This window comes from Ictalurus furcatus, chromosome 2, assembly GCF_023375685.1.
Source record: "Ictalurus furcatus strain D&B chromosome 2, Billie_1.0, whole genome shotgun sequence".
In the NCBI taxonomy this organism is placed as follows: domain Eukaryota; kingdom Metazoa; phylum Chordata; class Actinopteri; order Siluriformes; family Ictaluridae; genus Ictalurus; species Ictalurus furcatus.
The window spans coordinates 32,686,106-32,712,143 of NC_071256.1; the positions used below are offsets into that span (position 1 = coordinate 32,686,106).

General features: G+C 40.5%; 1 protein-coding gene across 3 annotated transcripts; it reads left to right on the forward strand.

The window, feature by feature from the left end:
- On the forward strand, nucleotides 1-25,867 carry cavin1a (caveolae associated protein 1a). 3 transcript variants are annotated; one of them, XR_008384759.1, is made up of 3 exons: nucleotides 1-1,146; nucleotides 19,875-23,480; nucleotides 23,699-25,867. XR_008384759.1 is itself a non-coding variant. In XM_053615288.1 (2 exons), the coding sequence occupies exons 1-2, from the start codon at nucleotides 583-585 to the stop codon at nucleotides 20,589-20,591; spliced, it is 1,281 nt and encodes a 426-aa protein (XP_053471263.1). In that variant the 5' UTR covers nucleotides 1-582; the 3' UTR covers nucleotides 20,592-25,867. The 3 variants fall into 3 exon arrangements, 1 of the variants encoding a protein (XP_053471263.1); XR_008384758.1 differs by having other exon boundaries at nucleotides 19,875-23,106; nucleotides 23,202-25,867; XM_053615288.1 differs by having other exon boundaries at nucleotides 19,875-25,867.
- The last annotated feature ends 171 nt before the right edge of the window (nucleotides 25,868-26,038 follow it).

The following is a 26,038-nucleotide window of genomic DNA, read 5'->3' on the forward strand; positions in this document are numbered from 1 at the left end:
ATGACCATGTGTTCGTTTGCCAGAGGTCATTTCAAAGCTATGTTAGAAGTGTGTGTTAAGTGTGTGAGTATGTGCGTTTGTTTTTCTCTCGGCGTCTCTGCCAGGCTCCGGAAGAGCAGGGTCTAGCTGGAGATGGTCAGTGTGGGTGTGGCCTTACAGTAAATTGCAGTGTTAGGAGGAGGGGCGTAGGAGAGAAGGGGAGGGTTTGACAGCAGGGTTCCACAACAAGCCGTGGTATTTGAGCTCGGTGCTGTAGCATTCTGCATCCGCTGGCTGGCCAACGTCCCGGCACAGATTCGCCTGGAGAGAGTGGGGGGAGGAAATGAGCGAGGGAGCTTCTGAAAGGTTGAACATTCTATATTGATGTGTAGAAGAAAGACAGGGCTTGTTGGAGAAAAGACAGGAGGAGTTTGGAGAAAAGTGCAAGTACAAGGATTCACTCTGCTTCCCAAGTGTCTACGGTCATTGGGCTTTTTTTAGGGTGTTATTTTTACCACCAGGACTGCGTACCTACACCTCGGCCCAGAGGCTTGCAGCTGCTAGTACGCTAGTGTGTTAGGTTTTTTGTTTCTTTGTGTGGACATGGCCATGGCCGAGACGAACATCAAATTGGGTCGCGTGGCTCTTAGCGAAATCTCTGACGACGACGACGAGGTCGTTTTGGTCACAGCGGCGGCCAAACCTTCAGTAACTACTCCGGCCTCCAACCACAAACATATAGACGACGATAAGGATGATGACGAAGACGATGAACTGTCCAGAGAAGTGGATCTGAAGCTGGGACTGGACAACAGTGACTCCCAGAAATCAGAGGCTCAAGCGACAGGCATGATGGTCCTATCTCTCTTGGACAAGATCATCGGCATTGTGGATCAGATCCAGCAGACGCAGAACGGCCTGGAGTCCCGGCAGGAGAGCATGGAGAAGAACATGACCAGCATCCAGAGCGAGCTGAGCAAGCTAGCCAAGAGCCAGGGCGGCACAGCCGGCACGATCACCAAGCTCCTGGAGAAGGTGCGCAAGGTCAACGTCAACGTGAAGAGCGTACGGACCGACCTGGAGAGGCAGGCGGGTCAGATTAAGAAGCTGGAGAACAACGAGCAGGAGCTGCTCAAGAGGAAGAATTTCAAAGTGCTCATCTTCCAGGTAAGCAGACGAGGAGGCTGTAATGTCGAATGTGACGTTTTTAGGGCCGATTATATCACCGTTAAGCATCATTTTAGGAGTAGGTCCTCATCAGATTACGAAATGAGTTCATAAACAAGCTGAATGTTTGGTTATTAGGACACGACATAACAATAATAATAATAATAATAATATACGCAATAAGTGTGCGTGATATTTCCAAACCCCCTTTAAAGCACGCAGGGATTCCTGTGCAGGGTTTGGCCTTGCATTCCACATTCGCCATCAGAAAGTCTCAGCACCGTGTCAAAAGATAGAACAACCTTTTGAACTGGCTCACGTATATATATATATATATATATATATATATATATATATATATATATATATGTGTGTGTGTGTGTATATATATATATATATATATATATATATATAATATATATATATATATCTCCGCTCCACAGATATAACCAAAGTTTATTGACGTTAAGTTGCGAAGAGAAGCGTAGTGCGGATTCCACACGTACACGCTCGTTACTTTCAGCTAGAGTAATTCTCATGCGTTTGCAGTTGTGGAAAACTTATCGGCTGAAGTAAACTGACCTTCTAATGTGGAGAAGAAATACTTCGTACATGACTACAGTATTAACGTCGACATTTGTTCAACATCATATTCTTAAATTGCAAACTCATCACTATAGCGCAACTATTCTGGTCTTTGGAATAGTTCTGGTTTGATCTAGCAGACCATGAAACCATAAAATCACTGCATTAGTTCTGTTCTTTGGGAACCGGTATAATAGGTGATCACTTTGTAGGGTCAAATTTCATCTGCGTGATGAATGAGAGTCATTCGTAAGCCATTTAGTAAGGCTCCCGTGTTTATTTCGACACCTTTTGTCATTTAAAAACACGCTGCTAGAAAAACTCCTCGCGTCGGATGTTAATAAAATGAATAGTGAAAGAATAAAACCCATAATATGAAGTATTTTCTTTTCCACGTCGCCAGGAGCATAATTAATTCAGCCTCGGTTCTATGCTCAGAATGGATTTCGCTCATTTTGTCGCTTTGGATCAAACTAAAAGTGGGATTTCTTTTTTTCTAGAATGATCTCTACTGGCTTTATATAAAATAACACATAAACGTGACGCTGATATCTGGCCCAAATTTGGCATTTTTTTTTCTCCAAAAGAAGCTTTTATAAAGCTTAACTAAGAGAAAATTCTTCAAAAACTGTAGTGCCTCTGAATATGACTGGTAAAATATACGCAAGGGACGACCATAACTGTTCTGGTAGGTGTGTTGTGCTGTGTGAATTCTATAAAAAGTGTTTCTAACCGGATCCTTTTTGCTTTGAAGGAAATCATTCGTGGCACTTCAAGTGCTAGTTCATTATGAATTATTGGTCAGCATGAAACGGAGTAATATATTAACAACAAATAACAATTTATACAAATGAGCTTATTACGGATTTCCACGCAGACTTGTGTCGGTGGCATTTTATGTAATTAATTCACCAAGGCTCATGGACCAGACGTCCTTAAACTTAAATTTCCCTCAGTATGGCTTGGTGATGTGACGGTGTCATATGGATATTACGATATGTGACAGTATCGCGGGTATCGTCAGTATTTTTATTACCTTTACAATCGGTTAACTCTGATCGGAAGCAGTTGACTTACATATATATTTTTTTTATTTTAATAATAGTTCTAAAAAATTATAAAATCTATTTATATTATTTAAAAAATATTTTTTAAATGTTACAATTCGCTACAGAATATTTTTACCCCCCCCCCCCCCAAGTTTTTTCAAAAAGTTCTTTTCGTAGATTTTTTTATTTTTTTTTAAGTTTCTTAGCAAACCTGTATATTGTGATGCATATTGTGTATCATATAAATCGTATCGTGTATTGCGAGTATTGCGATTTCTTGTGTAATACCACCCACAGAACAAGTTCGTTCATTAAAAACCGAAGCATAAAGAACGTGTTTCATGTTTTTACACTGTTGTTTGCGTGACTCTTCGTATAAATCAGGACGTTTCTCAACTATTTATGTGCACAACAAAGTCGTCAGGCTCTTCCACTCTCTCTCTCTCTCTCTCGCTCGCTCTCTCTCTCTCTCACACTCTCTCACTCTCTCTCACGCAATCACAATCATTCACTATCTTGCTCGCTCCAGTTTTAGCACGTGACGGTACACGGATGTGTGCAAGTGCTCTGTTTGGCAGATAGTTGGCTCGGGTTGGACGGTGTAGGATGAAGACGCTTCTATTTTATCCACCATATATCGTGTTAGACAGTCGTAAGTCTAAGTCTGCAAGTCTTAAGAATTTAGATTTGCTGATTATAGCATGCGAGTGTAACCATAACCACAGCGTGTATAAATCACCACAGTAAACCTTATCAAATAATATGGGTTATATATGAGACTTGTTTTGAGTGAGCTTGAAATGTCCTAAAATATTATTTTCCCTGGATACGCATTGACCCGCATTTTATTGTTGGACAAATAACCATATTAGACTTTCACACACACACTACTTACCTTGTATTTAGGGGCGTGAAACAATGCCATGGTCTCAATCAGTATTAATGAAATGAGAACCCTACCACCGTGTAAACAACTGAAAACATCAAATATGTAAATTTTCATTTAAAGCAGCAATGTATTAAATCGGAGTTCCCAATCTGCGTAATCCATAGAGCTAAAATATATAGAGAGCACGCGGTCACATGATCACATTCTTTCATAGAGAGCCTGTGAAATCTGCACTTGTGAAGACTGATAGCTCCGGATTGCAACCAACGCGCATTATACGTCATACGGTTGTTATACGAGCATGTTATAACGGTTCAATAGAGCTCTTCGGTAACTTTCAAACAACACTAGAGGCTGCGGAAAACGGCCCTTTAGCCGACTTTGGAGCTCTATTTCTGCTTCGGAGCTCGTTATGTTTCAATCCCCAGATCAAACACGTTGTTTATTCAATCAAAATTTGGGGGAGAATTTATCACTGTCTTTATTTAATCGTAAGATATGGTGAATCTTAAGCAGATTTTGTTTGCAATGTTAAACCTCGGTTCATAACCACTTTTGATTTTAGTTTCATACAGACACAAATGCACAGTGCTTTGCAATGTTTATGATTCAGAATTTATGTATTTATTTATTTAAAGGAGTCTTTTTAGTCGTCATAATTCTTCATTCAAATTTTGTTCAAAATATTCGGAGAATCGTAAAATGAATCGAAATCGTGAAGCTAGTATCGCGAATCGAATCGTGACCAGAATGTGTCGTTACACCCCTATAATTTTCTTTAACAGCAGCTCTGAAAGTAATTCCTAGTAATAAGCTGTAACTCAAATCACATATATTATTGTTTCTATAGTAACGCTCCGTATAAACATTAAAACACACGTATAATTGTTGATATGGTGAATTTTTCTATTAGGAGACTTTTATATCTATTTCGGAAGGAGTCTCCAGTGTCGGCGCCCTGTAACAATCGGAGCTAAAGCTGTAAACGTTCCTTCACGGGAAAATCTTCCAGACCGAGGGCGTGGCATGTTCTTGGTAACGTAAAAATGAGACGCTGGTGAGGGAATGACGGTTTATATCTGTTTTAGTGTAAGTGAGCTAGTTTTGTGGATCTTCCACAATATGGAATATAAGAAGAATAAAACATGCTGTTCTTGGAAAATAATCCACTTCGGGATTGTAACAGTGACTCCGCTTTGTGTCGGGCCGCATCACGTCAACTTTTGTCGTTGATTATTTTCCTATGACTGCACACCCGGTCATGTTTTATTCCCTACTTCATTAAATAATCTCTTATAATAATATGATATGATAAGGATAATGTTATATCTAATAATATGATAATGTTCTTTATATAGAAATACGTTCTTTTTTAGCAGAAATGTCCCAGTCTCAAGACTTCAGCACTTAATCGTCTGTTTAATACGGGAGCAGACAGACGCCGGTTGCTTTGGTGTCAGATGAATTAATGCGTGTTTCTCTGATGTGCAGTAGTACTAAGTGTCATACGAGCGTGTTGGATTGCAGGTGTTTGGAAAGCCAACTGAAATCGGGTAGAATAAAGCGGCGGGTGGCGTTCGGACTGAAAGTGTCACCCAGAAACGCCCCACCCTTCACTTTTCTCCACTCATGGACAGGCTAAATATAGCTCAGAATGCGGTAATGTCTGCAATGCTGGTTAATGGTGCTAGTGCCAGAGAGTAGTCCCAGGAAGGCTAGAGGAACTTTGAACAAAGATTTGAACGTTTTTATATTTCTAATAGTTTTAGTTCTTTTTCCTTTTTAAAACTTCAGAGCGGAAGCCGGAAAAAATTGGTCGCAATGTTCAGGTTTTTAAATACACACAAAGTGCATACAGCTGAAAGGGCTCTGCAGGTGTGACTCGTGTGGGAGGGTTTTTTTTTTTTTTTTTTGGTAGACAGTGAAATGTTTTGTTAAGCGCAGCATGTTCTGTTACGTCGTAGTTGTTTACTCAGGCTCCTTTTCAGTCCCATTACAAGCTGCTTCCTCTGAGGAAGAATTGCCATGTGGAGTGGAAAAAGTGCTGAGACATTATACTTGAGTGAAAGTATAGGTAACGTGTCAAAAACTTGCTCTATTAAAAATGCAAGTATCTAGCCAAATAAGGCACATACACTGGGGGAAATACTTATTGAATGCGTCAACATTTTTTTCAGTAAATATAATTTCCTATGAGGCTATTCACATGTAATTTTCATCAGACTTTGGTATTAACTGAAGAATCCGGAAATATAAATGTCACGATTCAAAGATTGGTGCGGAAGCAATCGCAGATTTTAAACGTTTTATTAAATAAACCAGCAAAACACAAAAGATAGTATGACTAATGCAAAACACTGTGGCAAGGACTAAACATAAACTAACAGAACCAAAACACGGTAACATGGACAACGGTAATGTAAGACAAACGTAAAACAAGGAAGCAGTGCAAACAGTGGCTATATATAAACGCGCTCATTAAAAGAAACGTTAAATTCAGGTGCAGGTGGTCATGTGACACTGATGTAGTACAGTGCAGTGGCTGATGGGAACTGAAGTCCAGAGTTCCTTCTTGATATATGACAATAAAACATTCACAACATTAAAGTCCATAAATAAATTTGTGTGTAATAAAGCGGAATAACAAGGGGGGAAAAAAGTATTGAACACGCTAAGAAAAAGCAGTTCTCCAAGGTAGGGCAAGGAACCAGCTGAAATCAGTAAGTAATTATACCAAATTATACCCAAGTTATATGCATGACTAGCACTACATAGTTTGCGAAAGAATGAATCAGAAGTAATAATAATCTGGAAAGACCTTTGTAATATCACAGTCTAAAACTGGATTTAAAGAGAAGCAAATTAGTAAATGAATCACTTGAATATGAATCACATGTAAATGAATCATATGTAAATGAATCACATGAAAATGTATCACTTGAATATGAATCTCATGAAAATGAATCACATGAAAATGTATCACTTGAATATGAATCACATGTAAATGAATCATACGTAAATGAATCACATGTAAATGAATCACATGTAAATGAACCATATGAAAATGAATAAATAAATTAAAGACAGAAAAAAAAAAAAGAATGAATCAGAAGTAAAATATCTTGTAAATATAACCTGTATTGACCATTATGTTAGCTACTGGAATAGATGCTAGCCTAGCCTGGCATTAGCAAAGAAAACAGGCTAACTTAGTTAGATATAGCTGGTTAATGTTAGCAAATTAGCACTTCACTTCACCTGAACATGCTTTTTCAAATATTTTTTTTTAATCATATTCGGTTTGTGGAGTGTTTGTTTACTCCAGCATATTTTAAAATGAGGTAGGGTCCAGGGCACTCATTCTCAAGTTCAACAATTCACTCTCATGACTTATCCATATTCAAAGCATTAACTACTTTTTGTAGCATGTGAATGTCTTGACAGATGACAAATTGGCAGGATTACTGACCGTTTTCTCCTACATTGATGAACTTGATTGGTTGCTTTAACTTGAACTGTAAATAAGGTGAGCGGGAGACCACTGAGTTGAAGTGCGGTGTAATAGTCATTAGCTGGTTGAGAGAAGACTTTTCAGGTCGGAATAAAAACCGAAATACTTGTGGAGGGTGTAGAACGTGAACACGAATACAAGCGTGCAGGTGTGTACAGGTGCCGGATTGAGAATGTCAGTACAGCTGCACTTGCGTGTGTGTTCTTACTTTCAGATTTCTGTGCACGAATGTCCTATGAGGCTTTACATTACACTATTGGCATTTAACTCGTATCCGGTTGCAGACATCGGGTCCACGTAAATGATCTCTGTAAAATTGATTCCCCGCCGTCCCCAAACAGTTAGAGAGAGGGTATGTTGAGAACGTTGGACTGTCTCCACCATGAGGAAATTAACTAGCAGCAACATTTCAGACAACTACATTATAATACCTCAAGGGTCCATCGTGGGAAATCGCCTACATGTGTGTGTAGAAATATGCAAATATTCCTGTGAATATGCAAATAGTCAAAATGCCCGCATGCACACCATTCCCCTGATAAACCAGTGTTGGACAACTCTTAGCTTGCTCACTAACATTAACTGGCATGTTAACTGGCTTTAATAAAAAAAAGAAATCAAAATTGCACACGGAACAATCGAAACGCTCGTTATAGCTGAGCAAAATTACGTGATGTGTTTCAATGATGAAACGCTTCTCCGGCTTCCACGAGTTGTCCGAACTGGATTTGGCGAGACCGAAAATGTTCTATTTTTACAACAGTAGCTGTGTAACTAGGGCTGACTCTGAAATGGCTTTCTGCTCCCTATAAACAGCATTATATGTGGTTTAGGATGTCTATTACACCCTTTATAGTGGACTATAAATCAAACAGGGGGCAATTTTAGATTACTTTGATGGGGTTTAGTTTGTGTCCAGCAGCTGTACGGGCATCATCGGGTCCCTAGGTAACAGATGCGACTAATAATACGATTATTTACTAGTTTAGGATTTCTTAACTAACTTAAAATAAAATGCTGTAAGATAAGACGTTATTGCTAAAATTAAGATATGGTTTCCTTCTGGAATTGAATGGAATATAGCTCCTGGTTTATATTTTATGACCCAATAACACTTCCCTGTTGCATGTTCAATACTAAATACATTCATTTTAAAGAGAGATTTTATTTATTTTTTGCGGTTTTAAATAAATATTTCCATTTGTTAAAGAAAGACTTTGCTGACTTTCCAATGTCTACATTTGCTTTACCCGTCTTCTGGTAGAATAGGCTGGTTTCACCACTGGATTAGCATTTTTTGCTAATGTACTGTAGACTCACGGCCCACGTTCGTGCAGTTATCCCATCAGCCAATCATGTGGCAGCAGCGCAGTACATAAAATCATGCAGGCCAGCCCTGTCCGAACTGACAGGAAGGCTACGGTAACTCAAATAACCACTCTTTACAACCGTGTTGAGCAGAAAAGCATGTTGAATCTCCAAGGGGATGGGATACAACAGCAGAAGACCACATCAGGTTCCACTCCAGTCAGCCAGGAATCAGGAATCGGAGTATACGCCACAAACTGGACAGCTGAAAATTGGAAAAAGTTCAGATAAGGTTTTTTTTTTTCTTTTTTCTCCTCTCTATGGCAACAACAACCACGCCACAGCCAAAGTCACTGAGATCGCATTTCCCCCTCTATTCTGATGTTTGATGTGAACATTGACCTGTATCTGCATGAGTTTATGCATTGCACTGCTGCCACCTGATTGGCTGTTAGAAGTCTAAATATTTACAACCCTAATAGGACGAAAATGTATGTATGTATTTATTTATTTATTTAGGATCGTGAGAGATTTGCGTGTGTAGATTTGACCGTACGTCGCAGGTGATCTTGTTTCAGGTCCCGGAATAGCCGCATTCTTTCAGATCGCTTGCTCTCTGCTCTGACACGGACGCTTTATAATTAAACCCGGATCGTCAGGGGCCACACGCGATACCATAAACACAGGACAAGACGCGTTTAGGTCTAAACTTCACCTTACAAATGATAAACAGGATTAAGGGCTGGTCAGAGTTAGCTCTTCTGACTGTGGATTTTATTTTATTTTATTTAATAACTGTTCTTTTATTTCGGTTGTTCTTATGTGCTGGAAAGCCATAATGACCATAAAGTGTATCTAAAGGCAAAACCATGGCTGATACTAATATATTACTACCAGATTCTATTACCACCACTACTACCTAAGTAAGTACTACTGACTAAAGTATCTTTTACTTTCTCTTAGACACCGTCCACGACAAAAAAAATAAAACCGATTCGCTGAACTGCAAAGAAACTCACTGCCAGGTCACCGGGTGAATCATAAATAGCTTAATATCGGCCATGTATTGCACTAAATAAGGTGTAGAAGCTATTAGTGCACCTATGTGCAGAGCAGGAATCCATTTGGGATTATTTCTGCTCTAATGAAACAGCTGTAAAGAGCTTTTATGGCATCAAGCCAATCCTTTTTTCTGTTTTCGTTCAGCCGCAAATACTTTATGCCATTTTTGTCCGGTTTTTAGCGATGATTTCGGGCCTCTGTTTGGAACATCACTCTTTTTGGTTCACACACTATAGATAAGAAATGGGTAGGTTTTGTGTTCTGAGACGCTTTTCCGCTCACCATGGTTGTAAAGAGTGCCTGCTGTGTGCAAATCAGGACCTTGGCTACTAATTATATCGCTACGAATTGACCTATAAGGGGTAGCTGGACCTGAGAACCTGGCAGAGAAAAACATTTTTGTCACGTCTCAGCTGTCGTTTGCTTCACTCTATACCCAGGTGCTTAGAAATCAAAACAACAGGGGTCATGAGTGATTCCCAGGTCTTCATTCATCACGTTTTATTCTCATTAATCTTTTTCATCTACTCCATCTTTCAATAGCATCCCATTCACTCGAACCGGTCGCCTGCTCTCTCTGGCTAGCTTCTTTATTAGCACCAGCCTCCGTGTTGCTAATATTGTCATACAATACCATCAGATGATGTGACAGCTCGTTGGAACAGTCGCAGTGAACGAGTCGACGCTCTGCAACGTTGCCGGACGAGCACACGGCCATGTCCGGCTTCTAATTTCTCATACAGGCAGGAGCAAACACACTCCGGATTAACTGTATTCATTTCATTTTATTCAGGATTAGTGGTACTGTATTTATTGATCTCAAACCGAAGGCTGTTTCGGAAGCTGAGTCGTTGAGGAAATAAGCCTCGGTAGAAACCAGACAGTGACAAACAAAGGTGTTAGACAGAATGAAGCACGGGACCACAGTAACTGATTGAAGATTAAGATATGACTCGAGTTTCTGAGTGTGCGCATGTGTGAGAAAGAGAAACCAAATGACTAAAGGCAAGGTTGGAGTCGATTGCTATTCAAAATGAGCTCGCACATTGTTCCCTAACAAAAGCAGGTCATGAAACCAATTGGACAGTTTGAGGACAAAATGGCACGGGCTCCTGTGGATTTCTGTACACATGCCTGACTCCTTTAATGTTATAAGTTCATGACAGCTTACGTCGCATGCTAGTTTTTGCTATGTTCGCTCCGTCATAACACCTGACAAATAGAAGTGCTACATCTGCTTACACTGCATACAACCTGCAACCTGACATGTTCCATTTCTTATGAAAGCCTATGGCTTGTCAGAGCATTTGTTGTGGTTGGAAACCACGGTAACCTGGCTTCGAACCCATCAGAACCCATGCACTGGCCAGTGAGAAAGCCAGTGATATTTCCAACATGGTTACATTGCATTGAGTGCATTGACTCAGATTCAAAACGGCGTCAGTTCTTGGCGTTGGAAAAGGGTGTTGGAATTATTCCTTTGAGATTCTCGTACATGTTGACATGATTTGTCAGCTGCATATTCATGCTGCGAATCTCCCGTTCCACCTCATCCCAAAGTTGTTGGGTTTAGATCTGGGGCGCTGTCATAGATTTCACTGAACTAGTTTGACACGAGTTATGCCTTCTAATGCTGGATGTAACCATTGTGGCTCAGGTGGTAGAGCGGGTTGTCCACTAAAAGTTAGCGCTTTGCATGGCAGCTACCATTGGTGTGTGAGTGTGTGTGTGTGTGTGTGTGTGAATGAGAACCAGTGTAAAGCGTTTTGGAACCGCTAAGGTTAAAAAAGCGCTATATAAGTGCAGACCATTACCATTGTTAAGCTGGATAAAGTGTGGCCATAACAGGATGAAGCAATACCCTGATATTCTGTGGCATTCAAACAACACTTGATTGGTATTTAGTGGCCCAATGTGTGCCAAGAAAACATTCCCAACGTCATTACACCACTTCCACCACCACCAGTCGGAAATGTTGACAAAAATGCAGACTGGGTGCATGGATTCATTCGTTGCTTCCAAATTCTGACCCTACCATCTTGCATGTCGAGATTCATCAGACCAGGTGACATTTTCCAATTATTAACTGTCCAGTTCCTGTGATCATGTGCCCACAGTAGCCTCAGATTCCTGTTCTGATAGAATTAGAATCTAATGTGGTTTTCTGTCACTGTAGCCTGCACGCCTCATGGTTTGACGTGATATGCATTCTGAGTTGCTTTTCTGTTCACCACGCTTGTAAAGAGTAATTATTTGAGTTTCCGTAGCCTTCCTGTCAGCTCAAAACCAATCTGACCATTGTCTCACATCATCAAGCAATTTCTGGCCATAGATCTGCTGCTCACTGGATGTTTTTTGTCTTCTGCACCATTCTGTGTAAACTCTAGAGACTGTTGTGCATGAAAATCCCAGGATTTCTGCAATAATCAAACCAGCCCATCTGGCACTAACATTCAGTGCAATGGTCAAAGTCACTGAGCTCACATTTTCCCACGATTCTAATGTTTAATGTGAACATTGACTGAAGCTTTTGTCCTGTATCTACATGACTTTATGCGTTGTGCAGCTGCCACATGATTGGCTCACTGGATCCTTGCATGAATGAACAGATGTTCCAAATAAAGGTTCGGGTCAGTCTTATGTAAAGACTGTTACCCAAGATGACTTTACAGCAGGGACAGACATAAGACACATCTATGACTGCCTTGAAAACGTTGAGCTTTGAGAATCTCTTATTTTGATGTTTGCTGGTAGGTACGTAGAATTTTCAAATGACCCAACCTACACATTTCTTAAGATAGTCAATTAGAAATATAGAAACAACAGCTTGAAAAAGCATTTCTTAAAAGGACAGTGAATTTATTCTCTTGTGTTTTTTATGTGAACCGTATGTTTGCTTGTTGCTTGTTTTTTGACACAAGGTAATGCACTCTAGGACATACCTGTCCCAACAATAGATAGCTGTCCTCATACCACCCCTCGGCCTTCAGGGAATTCTGTGCACCCTGCAACCTATGGACATGAACTCGCCTCACCCGTAATGCTCTGTCCTCCAAAATAGGCCAAAAAAATCACCTATTGCTGCACATTTTAGTGTCAGTAATCTCCATAATACAGCAGCCGGTCAATCGGCCGTGTTTAATGAAGATAAACGGGTGAAAAGTCTGTGTCGGGCTGCCATTATGAAAGACTCTGCGGTGGTAGTGTTAAAATGGAATCCAGCTCCAATTACAATACCAAGGGCTTAATATAGCACCCAGAGAGCGGTGCAGCCAATGACTGACTTGGCACAAGTGTTCACGTTGCCATCTGCAATAGATCTTTTCTGAAACACTTTGATATCTGTGCATGCAAAAATGCTGAGTTGGATGAGCAAGGATTTCCATCCCTGACTTAAGCATGTATCCTCACCTATTTTATCTGTGTGCCATTTAATATGTATATAACGTGCTCTCTATCCACCATGCAACCACTAACGACAATGCATTAGATCATGAGGGTATCAGGTCGTCAGTCGATGCTCACATCAAACATCAGAGTTGTTGAATTGACTCTTTCAGAAACTGCTCATCACCTGGGATTTTAGCACGTAATGGTCTACAGAGTTCACGTGGAATGGTGCGGAAAACCAAAAAACATCCAGTGAGCATGGGAGTTCTTCTATGGGAGTTCAGAGGAGGATGGCCAGACTGGTTTAAATAACCAGTCTTTATAACCGTGGTGAGCAGAAAAGCATCTCAGAACGCACGACATGCACGAAACTTGAGGTGGATGGGCTACAAGAGCAGATCGTCACGTCAGGTTCCACTCCCGTCAGCCAGGTTCACTGAAATCAGACGGTTGAAGACTGGAAACATTACAAGTCACCCGAGTTATATGTGGATATGCGTGTAGAAATTTCATAAAGGAAGTAAAAATTCTCAGGCACTTCATGCATCACTAAACTGGTAGCTATAAGCATTCCATATTTGTTTGAAGCAGCTTTAAGCTCATAGCCCCAGTGCAACGCTACAAAAGCACATTTGGTGCAAAGGGAAAAATTGTGTAAATGTAACAATGCCTTCTGCTTGATTTGGTGGATTAAAGGTTTAACATGACTGCCGTTCTAGAAGAGTCGCTGTTGTACAGCAGAGCTGGACGCTGCAGAGCAGCTGCTCTCTCACTCATCTTCAGTATTCCTTTCATCTTTCCTCCCAGGAGACCCAATGTGTCTGTCTGTCTCGCTCTGTCTCACTCTCTCTCTCTCTCTCGCTCGCTCTCTCTCTCTCCACACACACCTCTTCAGAAGTCATAATTAATTCGATTTGCATGTTGCTGTACCATATACACAGATATGTTGAGCACTGCTTGTGTACTTCTGTTTGCTGCAGGTCGTCATGGCAGCGTCACATGGGTAGCTGTCAGTCTGTCATTGCTGCGCTGATTGCTTTTAGTGTGTCTTTCTGATGGAATAGGTGCATTGAGGTCTTTTGCCTTTAATAGCCTCGCGTGCATTTGTTTAGTTTTGAAATGCCATCAGATAATTATGGGCTGTATTCCAGGGGATCACTTTGCCACAGTTAAACATCATGTGCTGTGTTGTAAGTGTCATGTATGGTATTATAAATGCACTATATAAAGACTTGTATAAATACTGCAGCACTTAGCACGCTCCATATAAAAGGATTGTGTAATTGTTGTTACGGTGACGTTTTCGGTGAGGAGATCGTTTGTTTAGCGTAACGCATCAAAAACACAAGTACGTTCCCTGTGTCCGATAGTATTCGTCGTTTTTCTCCGACGCCCCGAAGGATATTTGTCCATCTGCTGGCTCAGTAATTTCTGCATATAAGGTGGACCTTTTAAACCCACTAAACATGACTTCTTTTCCTGTCATGATGCTGGTGTGAATCTGATCTGCTACTGGACAGGCATGTCTCCAAATATACAGAGATTTGGACAGAAAGAAAACTATGAAACAAGTAAATAATCCTGAATCATTCGCCAAAATTCTTGAGCTTTTGAGCCGAGGGCGTGGCCCAAGATCCCCTAACAGTCTTGGCGCCTCGAGCAGTGCAAAGACATTAAACATGTAGCGTAACTTTAACCCAATGTTAATCATTTTCTGACGGGTCTCATATTCCTCACTCTCATAACGTCTCCCTTATGTATTACTCTTACTTTAGTTGCTCAGATGCTTTAAAATAAACAACTAAATAATAATCCCGGAGTCTAAAGGGATTGTGATTTCGCCAAAATGTCTTAAAGAAGCAGTTTGTAGTTTTTCAAACTTTACTGCTAGTGAGGTGAATAGCAGCATCTTATCAATCTCCCTAACAAACCCCAACCCTCAGCCTTTTAAGGAAAACGATCAAGCCTTATAGTAATGGGTGGCGCTCATTTCCGGGCCAGAAAATGATAAATGAAAGGCCTGCACCGGAGAAACGAACAAGATCTGTTTTACTGCGATATTGCAAATCAGTTTTCGAAGAGATTTTTTTTAAATCAAATGCTCATTATGGGTCTAAAAACACTTTTTTTTTTTTTTTTTTAAACCGCTCCTTTAAGAAACGCTGTATATTTGTTACCATACTGTCTTTAAAGCGACAATTAAAAAAGGATATCACAAGGTGTGAATGCGGTTAATGCCTCTGCTGAAGGTCCTGAGAGAAAATAAACTCTGTGGAGTTTTCCCGTCCCCAGAGACGTAAACAGCCTTTTTTTTTTATTGGTTTGTTTTTACAAACGTTTATTCTTAATTTGCAAATCTTTAGTCTCGTTGCTCATTATTTAGTAGATACAGTGCAAGCAAGCACAGGCTCGTTTTCCCTGGTTGTTTTTCCGTTATGTAACCCGGAAGGCTTTTTATAGTTTATATCTCATATAAATGCTAATTAACAACAGTCATTTCTGTATTATAATGTATCTATAGTCGATGCTAGACTAGACCATTGGTTATTCCATGTAAAATGATTAATTTCCTATTGGCCTATACTGTTACGGGATAACTGCTTTGCTTTGTAATCGCTTGTCAATAAATACATTAAATCCTATTGTTTGTTTACTAGCTGTATAATATCTGAGGAAGGCTAAATTATTAATGCTACACTCCAAATCAAGCTGATAGTTCACTAGTCCTAGCCTCAGACACGCCACCAACAGTCTACAGGACATCTGATATATTTTGTACACTTTTCTGGTCACAAGCTTCAGAATCAAGAAGGCGGCGTTTTGATTAGTTCTCCGTGTTTATCAGTACGTAGATGCAGTTTTGAATGAGGAAAAACTGCTGAACACCCTGATTGTGTCACAGTGAAACAGGATTTAGAAAGTTAACAGAATCCTGTCTTTTGCGTTAAACAGTTAGCGGTGAGTAGAGAAGACGGTCTTGTGTGCTGCGCTGCTGTCTGTCGGATGGCATCAAAGAAGTTTTTGGACTTTTTCTGAGACGATAAAGGAGCTCTGTGAGAACAGCTGTTCTTTGTTTTCCGACATCACCATCGTTGTTGAGCGTCTTTGCTACGCTACGCTCCGTGCCGCTGTGTTTCTTTAGGCTCATTCTCAAGGCCGGTGCCATCAGTCTTTCCAGCCATCAGCCAGCTGTTCCTGTGCTGAGAGTATCAGTGTTCATTAGGGTGCAATAACAGCTAGTGATCAAGGCCTGCTCCGGAGGGAATGAGGCGCTGAAGTGATGGATCCCATCCAGGGAATGAGGGAATGAGACAGATGGAATCCTGCGAGTGGGAAAGGCGAACCTAAAATAAACACACATACACACCTTGGACTCGGGCACAACTCCACATAAGGCAACCGAGGCTATTTTATTGGACCCTGAGGATTGAGACAGCGAGAGAGACCCTCATTCATAGTAATATTCCAGTATCGTCAGCAATGTGGCTATCTCGTTCCGGTTCCCACCACCAGATGGGGGTGTTTTTACTTGGTTTTGAAGCACACATCCATTACGAACCAAAAGTCATCTAGTGTTTAATCCAATACGAATGGGAGTCCTATATACGATTTTACTCAGAATACTGTTTTTAAACTGTTGTGACCCTATATATTTCACTCAATCCATAACGCAGGTGATCCTCGCACCATTGTTATCAGATAACAGCACGTAGCATTAATGCAGTACATCTATTTATACCACAGCACACTTGAATTCTCTAATCTGATTGGTTAGAAATTGCAGGTTAATGTGTATATATAAATATGTATATGTGTGTTTAATGATAACAGGAACTAACTTGTTTCATGGATGTTCTACAGCATTAAACATAACTATAAATGGATTTTTTTTCCTTTTTTTTAAGTCTGATCCGTTGGTGTTTTGTTTTTTTTTTAAATAAATATATAGTCAGCATTGTCAAAGTGCTTGGTATAAGAGGAATGAAACACTTTAAAAAAAAAAAAAAAAAAGTGCTCTAGGAAAATAATGAACAATTAATCATTATTGTCCTATAACAGTTTGCGCCCAAGTCCCCTTCAGTCATGATCAGACTTTAATACCCATACACACCCCTGTTAAAATGGCTGTTTTTTTGTAAAGTAAAAGAACGCCAAGAACTGCCAAGTCAGGATATGCCATGCTGATAGACCTTTACCCAAAAAGACTGAGTGGTGTAATAAAATAATAGTGTGAGTTTGTAATGTAGGGGTGTGCACACTTACTTACGCAACTAGGTTATTGTACGTTTTATACCTTCTTCCTTATTTCCCTAAAAATGTTTCTGATTGTTTTGACTTTATTTATCTTAGTTTCATTATTTATTGATTTTTATTATTATTTTTTTTTTTTACATCACAAAAACCTGCTTTAGTTAAGGTGCCACCATAACCACCACTGCCTCCATGGAGTGTTTTCATTCTCATAGACACTTTCAGTTCTCCTCCTTCTCTTCATGCCATCTCGGCATCTAGATTAAAATGATAATAATAATAATAATAAATCCACATACATATATGTGACCAGGGATCAGTAATTGTTTCTCATTAGCTGATCATCAGATCTAATAAAATACTGATAGCATTAAGACCCTGTTGGGTTTATCACATGAAAGCACTAGTGCATTGAGTCCTTTCAAATGTGTGTGCTTTAAATCCTGAGAGCTGCTAGCTTTAGTCAGCCTTGCTTATTTATAACTGCATTGCGTTTGCAGACACAAGGAAGTCTGTAGTTAGTTAGTAGTGTGCGTGCGCGTGCGTGTGTGGTGGGAAACCTGTTTCTCACCTGTTGGGTTTTCTAGACGCTTCTTTCAGTATGAATGTGTGCTTCAGTTTCATGGTGTGTACATAGCGGTTGATGTGAAAGCTGCCTTATGAGCATGTGACATTTATATTGATTGCTATAGCAAAAGGGTTTGTTTGTTTTTCCTGCCAACGTGACCCAAAAAAAAATGTGAGAGAGTTCAATTGTCAGTTACTGTTGAAAAAAAAAAAAAAAAAAAAACCCGTAAAGGATGGTCTGTAGGGGATGAGAGATCAGAAACAGCACTTTTGCATCACAATAGATGCAGCGTGTTAAATATCCACTAGGTGGAGCTCTTGAGCACAACACGCCTGACTGAACGTAATAGAAATTAATACATTTTCACCGCCCAAGCCTACCCTTATCCACTTAATTATAGCTCACCATGTCACAAAGACCTGATAACATGCCCTGAGTTCAAAACACAGGAGTATTAAATTAGCATGAAGACAGGAATGTCGATTACAGGCGAAGCGGGGAAAATGGTCTCCTCCCAGAAATCAAATAAGCAATCCGTCAAGACAAAAAGGGGAAAAAAGAAAAAAAAAAACCAGTGTGTGTTACAGGTTCAATTTACATTCATCACATTTGGGACTACACACCCTTCCTCCTTTTTCCTGTTTGTTTCACTGCAGCTACTGATGAATTCATAGTAGTTACTGAATCATACGCTTTAATATGAAGAGCTGAATAATAACCTGAGAATTTCAAGGGTTAAAGATGGGATCAGTGGATTTTAAATTAAAACACTTACACGGGTGTGTAAACAGGAGAAAAACCACAAGATTTGGACCACTGATGTGCGATGAATCAAAACAAGCAGGCGGGTTTACTTGCCTGTCAATTCAGAAAGTTTTCTACGTCCTCAGTGCGTTTACACGGACAACAATAATCCACTATTAACCCGATTAAGACAGTACTCTGATTAAGAAACTAGCACGTAAACAGCAATTTGTTATAAAAAATTAATCCGATTAAGGTCATACTCGAAGTGAACACAAATGGAATTAAGACGTGGGGAGTATTCCTGTTTTAGTCGCATTATCGAGGTGTATTAAATTGGTAAATGGCACACTTATATAGCTCTTTTATCCAAAGCGCTTTACACTGCGTCTCATTCACCCATTCACACACACACTCACACACACCAATGCTGGCAGAGCTGCCATGCAAGGCGCTAATCGGGAGAAACTTGCCATCGGGAGCAACTTGGGGTTCAGTGTCTTGCCCAAGGACTCTTCGGCATGTGGAGTCACGTGGGCCGGGAATCGAACCGCCAACCCTACGATTAGTGGACAACCCGCTCTACCACCTGAGCCACAGCCGCCCCATTGTACATGTATTACAGACATGTACACACCTTAATCACATTATTAACGTCGTGTGGGAGTTTTCACCTCATTGTGAGATGGGACACGATCATACACGGCAGTGCTCAACCGTTTAACGGCAAACAATAGAGCACGTCTGCGTCCCAAACCGTGCCTACTATAGGCCTGTAGTAGGAGAAATACATGCATCTCTGCTACTATATAGACGGTAAGTACGTGGTTTGGGAAGCAGTCCACGGCTTCAAGCAGTCGTCTATTAGCACGTACAGCATGGCAAATAATTACCTGCACTTGAAGCGTTCGTAAAAAATAAAAACACCAAAACTGTATACGGTTCCATAACGAAGACCAACCGTATGTCGATACGTGAAATTCTGGAGGGACGTCGGACGGCGTGGCGCGGTGACGTAATGACGTGTGCCGTTAATCGGTCTATGTTCTATAACATGTAACACGGGAACATGAAAGGAATATTCTAAAAGCGACCCATGTAAACACCTTAATCACAATACTGTCTTATTCAGAATAAGGTCAATAATTAGATTACTGCTGTCCATGTAAATGAGGTCTATGTTTGGGGGCGTGGCTTTGAAAGGGACGCATTTGTTTTGGAAGCTACTTTATGCAAAATTGCTGATTATACATGTGTTCAGGGTAGTCATTGACTCTTCATTTCCTAAACACTATATAAAAAATGATGATTGGTGTTTATCATATTCCTGATCTTTTTTCTCCATGTGTTTTTGATCCATCTGTCCCTCAGGATAAAGAAAAGGCAGTGAAGACCACTAAGAAGCCCGAGGCGGCAGCAAGCGAGGAGGGTGAACACGTGCTGAGCGAGGGAGAAGAACCAAAAGGCACGGATGAAGTGGTCGAGATCGAGGAAACCGTGGAGGAATCGCGGGTGGCGCGCATCAAGCGCAGCGGCCTGCAGCGTGTGGACGAAATCAAGAAGGCCTTCAGCAAGGAACAGATGGAAAAGACCAAGAAGCGAACCAAAGAGAACCTAGAGAAAACCCGTCAGAGAACCAAGGAGAACCTGGAGAAGACGCGCGTGAGGACCCGCGAGAACTTCCAGAAGACCAAGCTGAGCCTCGGGAAGAAGATGGGCAAGATAGGAACGAAGATCAGACCCAACAAGGAACGCAAAGAGAAGATTCGCATGTCTCGTGAAAAGATGAAGAAGTCGCTCAAATCCGACAACAAGGTCTACGCCCGCTCGAAGATCACCTCTTATCGAGTGCCGCCATTCACCTTCTACGTCAAGAAGATCCGCGAGGGTGAGGAGGAGCCGGAGCCTGAAGCCGAGCCTGACGACGAAGCTGAAGAGCAGCAAGTAGAGGACAAGGAGGACATAGAGGTGAAGGACGCCGAGCTGGTGAATCTGAGCAGCCCTGAAGAGGTTCTCCTCGAGGCAGCTGGACATTCGCAACTCGTAATCCAGGATTCGGTGCAGCCACGGGAGAAAGCAAGTCAGTGAAGCCAACGCAGGAGCCCCTCGTCTGGAAAACGAATTAACCATGTGAGGAAGTCTGGAGCTGGAAATGAAGGCTACGTGAATGTATACACAGATGAGACAGCGACGAGTAAAAATGAACGGATGATGACAAGGCACAAAAGCATGTTGGATTGAGGAACAAACTCATTTACGTTAAGCTTTTTATTATTATTATTATTATTATTATTATTATTATTATTTTTAATATCACCTCCAGGCAGTTGTTTCTAATTGCAATCTCCACACGTTCGAGTTTTAATACCCTTGATTCAACTCACGAGAGGTGATAATTAGCTGGTGACTTGTAGCAAGCGTACCACGGTGCTTTCACATCTTTCCTTTTTAGCCTGGTAGTCCGTGTAAGAGCGAAATTGACACTTTCGCTTCAGTTAACGGTTTGATTTCACACTGCACATAATTAAAGAACCCAAAAGCAAAAAAAAAAGAAAGGGGGGGTAGGATTGAAGACCTATTTGTAAAATGTCTTTATTTATTGGTCGGAAATACAACGATGGTAAAACAAACCTTTGTCAAGTTCCTGTAGAAGGCGGAGCCAGCGCTAAATAAATGATTAGATAATTATATAATATAAATTAGTTATTCAGTGGGGGTTTTTGTTGTTGTTTTTTTTGCAGCACACGTTACATTACGGCATTTAGCAGACGCCCTTATCCAAGGCAACTTAAAATTATCTCATTTATACAACCGAGCAGTTGAGGGTTAAGGGCCTTGCTCATGGGCCCAACAGTGGTAGCTTGTCAGTGCTGGGATTTAAACCCACAACCTTCTGATCAGCCGTCCACCATCTTAACCGCTGCGCTACCCTCCCGTTTCCTGTGCAACAAACAACCTCACATTTTCACAGCTCTACAGCTTCACCATTTGGCTCAGCTTGTGCCTTGTGGCTCAGTTTAGCCGCTACAACATAAAATACACAGCTTTCAGAGTCAAATCGGAATTCACGAGTTCACTCGGACACTCTCTGACCGGTTATTTCGGTCCAATCCGAGTGCTCATGCTATGCTCTTACCTACACAAACAAAACGCACCGATGCTTCGATCCAACTGGTTCGGACGCTACATACGTGAAAGCACCCTACGAGTCTCGCGTCCTTAAAGACTGCAGTTAGAAACGGCTGCCCAGGACGGTTGTAATTTCAGACTTTGACAAGCATTCGCAAGAGGTTGACATGGACGTCAGGCTTGAGAATCGATTTGGGCATGGATATATCATAATTCTGCTTGTATTCGCGAACTAAACTGACTAATGTGATCTTTAGCCAACATAAATAAGCTAAGAAAAGAGTATTTTAATCCTAGCTGCGTTCCAGATTAACCATAACCCTAATGCCTGTCGTTTGGTTAGTGAAAGTAAGTTAACGTATCGTTTTCTGTCGTGCAGGTTAACACTCTCGAGTTTAATCCCACCGGAAGAGTAGAGTTAGAAAGGGAATTTTTAAATCCTAGAATGAAAATGGCAAAAGAAGAATGAAAGAATACAGATGAATAACTAAGTCTATTACTTCTTAAAATGTTTTGTTGTTGTTGTTTTTTTTTGTTTGTTTTTTTTTTTGGACAGCCAATGGGCCTCATTCATCAAAGTTGCGCGTCCCACGAACACGATCCGACAAAATGAAGCACATTCCAAGTCTGATTCATGATCTGTTTGTTTTTAGCCACGTGGAAATCTTCATGAATTGCACTTGATCGTTAATTGCATGTGTGTTCCAGTCATTTGTTAGCATAATTAATCTCCCATAATGTGTGTGTGTGTGTGTGTGGGTGTGGAATTAACACACCAGAACATGATGCCACTCAAAGATAGGGGAAAAAAAAACCCCAACAAATTAAATACGAAAATACATCTACACGATTTCCCATTTACCCCGAATACCAAGACGTGTTTGATGCCTCTTCAGATTTCCATTAAAGCGACAATGCTAACGTTAAGAAGTAAGGAAAGCTTGTAGCTAGCACTTTAGGGCAGTCCACACTCTTGGCCAAAATACATTTGGCTGACTTACTTCTTAGTGAAATTAACCTCATAGATCAAGTGGAAAAACTAAAGGAGCAAGCTTTGGACACCAAACACGTCTTGGATGATCGACTACATTTAGGAGACATGTGCGATACATCCTTTAAGTAAATGTTTATTTAAGCAGCCAAGTGGAGTCACAGGCACAAGCAAAACAAGACCATGGGGGAAGGGTGTGTGTGTGTGTGTGTGTGTATGTGTCACCCAGCCACTCATAATTCAATTCAATTCGATTTTATTTGTATAGCGCTTTTAACAACGAACATTGTCTCAAAGCAGCTTTACAGAAACATATAAACACAGGATAGAGATTTTAAGTGTGTGAATTTATCCCTATTGAGCGAGCCGGTGGTGACGGTGGCGAGGAAAAATTCCCTGAGATGATATGAGGAAGAAACCTTGAGAGGAACCAGACTCAGAAGGGAACCCGTCCTCATCTGGGTAACACCGGATAGTGTGAAAGTAAAGTGAAGTTCGTTATGGTTTTTATATGAAGTCTGTTTGTTGAACTAATCCACTGTTCACTAAAGGAGACCTGAGTGCAAAATTGTATGTAGGAATTGCAGTCCCAAGACCATCGCAGCAACCGTAGTTCCAGCAACCACAGCGAGAATGTCCACGTGGAATTGATGTACAAAAGCATTTCCATGGTACTTCAAGCGGTACCATCATCTGCAATCTCCAGGCTGTACTGCTTGGGGTCGTCCTCAGTAGCAGAATGAAGTCTCCAGTTGATGAGAGCTCCATCCAGATGTAGGGCATCAGGATGGATCAGGCAGGTCCGGAGAGCAGAAAGGGTCAGGATCATGTGTATCTCAACAGAAGGATAGACGGAGGTAAATAGAGGGAGGGATTGTTAGGTATGCTTAAATCTCTAATGTTTATATGTTTTATATTAACGGTCTCTAACCTGACATTATTTAACACATTAATTAACACAAACCGTATCCTTACACAATACATTACATAAACAACAATACATAACTAACACTTACATTAAATGATGTTGGGGTTTTTTTTCAATAATGAACCAACTAAGATGATTACTCAACAGTGCATATCGTCCCTGAGTAAAATCGGGACTACAATCAGCATCATGAACATATTAATGAAGCAAGTTTTGTGCCTGGAGACCAAAGATCAAGTTCTCAACATTTAGGAAGATGATGCGATTTATGTGGACACCTGACCATCACACCCATATGTGGTCTTCCCCCAAAACATGAACCACACAATTGTATAGAATGTCTCTGTATGCTGTAGTATTACAATTTCAAGTGCATGAAGACATGGTTTGGCAAAAAAAAAAAAAAAACAACCTCAAGTGTCCCGCACAGAGCCCTGAACTCAACCCGATTGCACACCTTTGGGATGAACTGGAACGCTGACTACCCCAGGCTTCCTCATCCATCAGTACCTGACCTGACTATTGTTCTTGTAGCTGAATGAACACAGATCCCCACAGCCTCGCTCCAGAATCTAGTGGAAAGCCTTCCCGAAAGAGTGAAGGTTATTATTACAGCAAGGAGGGGGAGGGGGGACTATACCTGGAAAGGGATGTTCAACAAACGCACTTTTGACCATATCGTGTGTGTTAACTTATTGTGAAATTGTTAACATGCCAACATTTACGGTTTAGCTATAGCATTTACGGTTTTGACTTTAGCAATTGCTCTAGCAATATACAGCTAAACGCAGCAGTCAGGCCAAACGGCAATAAAAAAAAACATCACCCTGTGGAAAAACCAATTCACTGAAGGGGAAAGGGACGGAAAGTAGTCCACATCGCTCAATTTGTTTTGCAACAACTTTTAACTGTAAATTCGCAAAGCCTAAGATTTGTGAACCAATCGAAAACGAGGGCAGGACTGCTGTCGGTAGAATGATCTGGTTGTTGTTGTTTATGCTGTTAGCATGGAACCACCAACCTGTGGTGTTTTTTATTTGGGGTTTTGTGGTAAAATTCTGGGGTTTTTTTTTTTTTTTTTTTTTTTTTTTTTTTTTGCATGCTAGGATTTTTCTTGCTAGTCTTTCTCGCATGTTAGTAGCTCTGCTACGGGTTTATTAACACTGAAGTTCATGGTGTATTAATGTTAACTAATGCGGTAAATAATGTTAATTAAGGGAACCTTAATGTACAGTGTTACAAAATTAAGGTCAAAATCCAGGTGCATGGTTGATAAATGAGGCCCACTGACATGAAACTGACACCTTCAGTGCTTAAACAGATGCCGGAGTTGTGGGGTGTCGATGTACATTCGGCTAGTTTTTTTTTTCAGCGAGAGCCGCTTTAATTCGTGGCTTTGGGAAACATCGGAAGCATGCTTAGTGCTGCAGTGTTTATCCTGTACATAATATAACCAAGCTTGTCATGATTTCTGTACATATGATACATAAGCACAGATTCAGTATTAATGTAGGAACTTTTCTTACCATGATATATTCAAAGATTTACTCTGATAGAATGTCTCTGTCCTGCTTCAGATCTGAAAGAAGGAATGCATATTTTTAACAAATTGTATATGTGCAAGAGCGTATACAGTATGAACCATTTTTATATGCATGACAGCAATTACAGTATATACTGTTATATTTGTTATTCATAACTATAAATGGCACCGTGCGCACGTGTTATAACAGCTTGATAGCTTGATATTTTGCAGGTCTTTCTTTCTTTTTTTCTTTTTTTTTCTTTTCTGCTAAAGGGAGAAACCGGGACACAACTGACTGAAGTTTGGCCTCAAACTATTGGTCAGGTTTTTGTTTATTTCCTGTCTGTCTGCCATGAGGATTGTTACGGTAAAAGCTCCAACTCTAATCAGCTCCAAGTTCACTCTGTTTTTATCCATGGCTTCTAGATGTTTGGGGGGGGTTTTTTTGTTTGTTTGTTTGTTTGTTTGTTGTTGTTTTTTTTGCTGGAAGATGTGTAAGATGCTTTGCATAAGGAAATATATATATATTTTTTGCTGAGGTGAGATATTGTGGGAATGAAAATAAAGAAATGACCACTGGACAGAAACGTCTGGCGCACTTGGTTTCTCTTTCGATCTATCGAGTTCGAGTCATCATACCACTTTTACTCATGCACTTCTCTCTCCCTCCCCCTTATTCCTGTTCCCTTCTAAGGAACTTGTTCCTGATGCAATCTCACACACACACACACACACGCAGACACACACACACAGACAGACAGACAGACAGACAGACAGACAGAGGCATATGAGACCAGCAAGAGAGGGAATGTACTTGGACATACCACCTATATATATATATATATATATATATATATATATATATATATATATATATATATATATATATATATATATACTGTACATTGCTTTGAAAAAGTATTTGCCCCATCCTGATTTCTTTTGTTTTTGTGTATATCTCA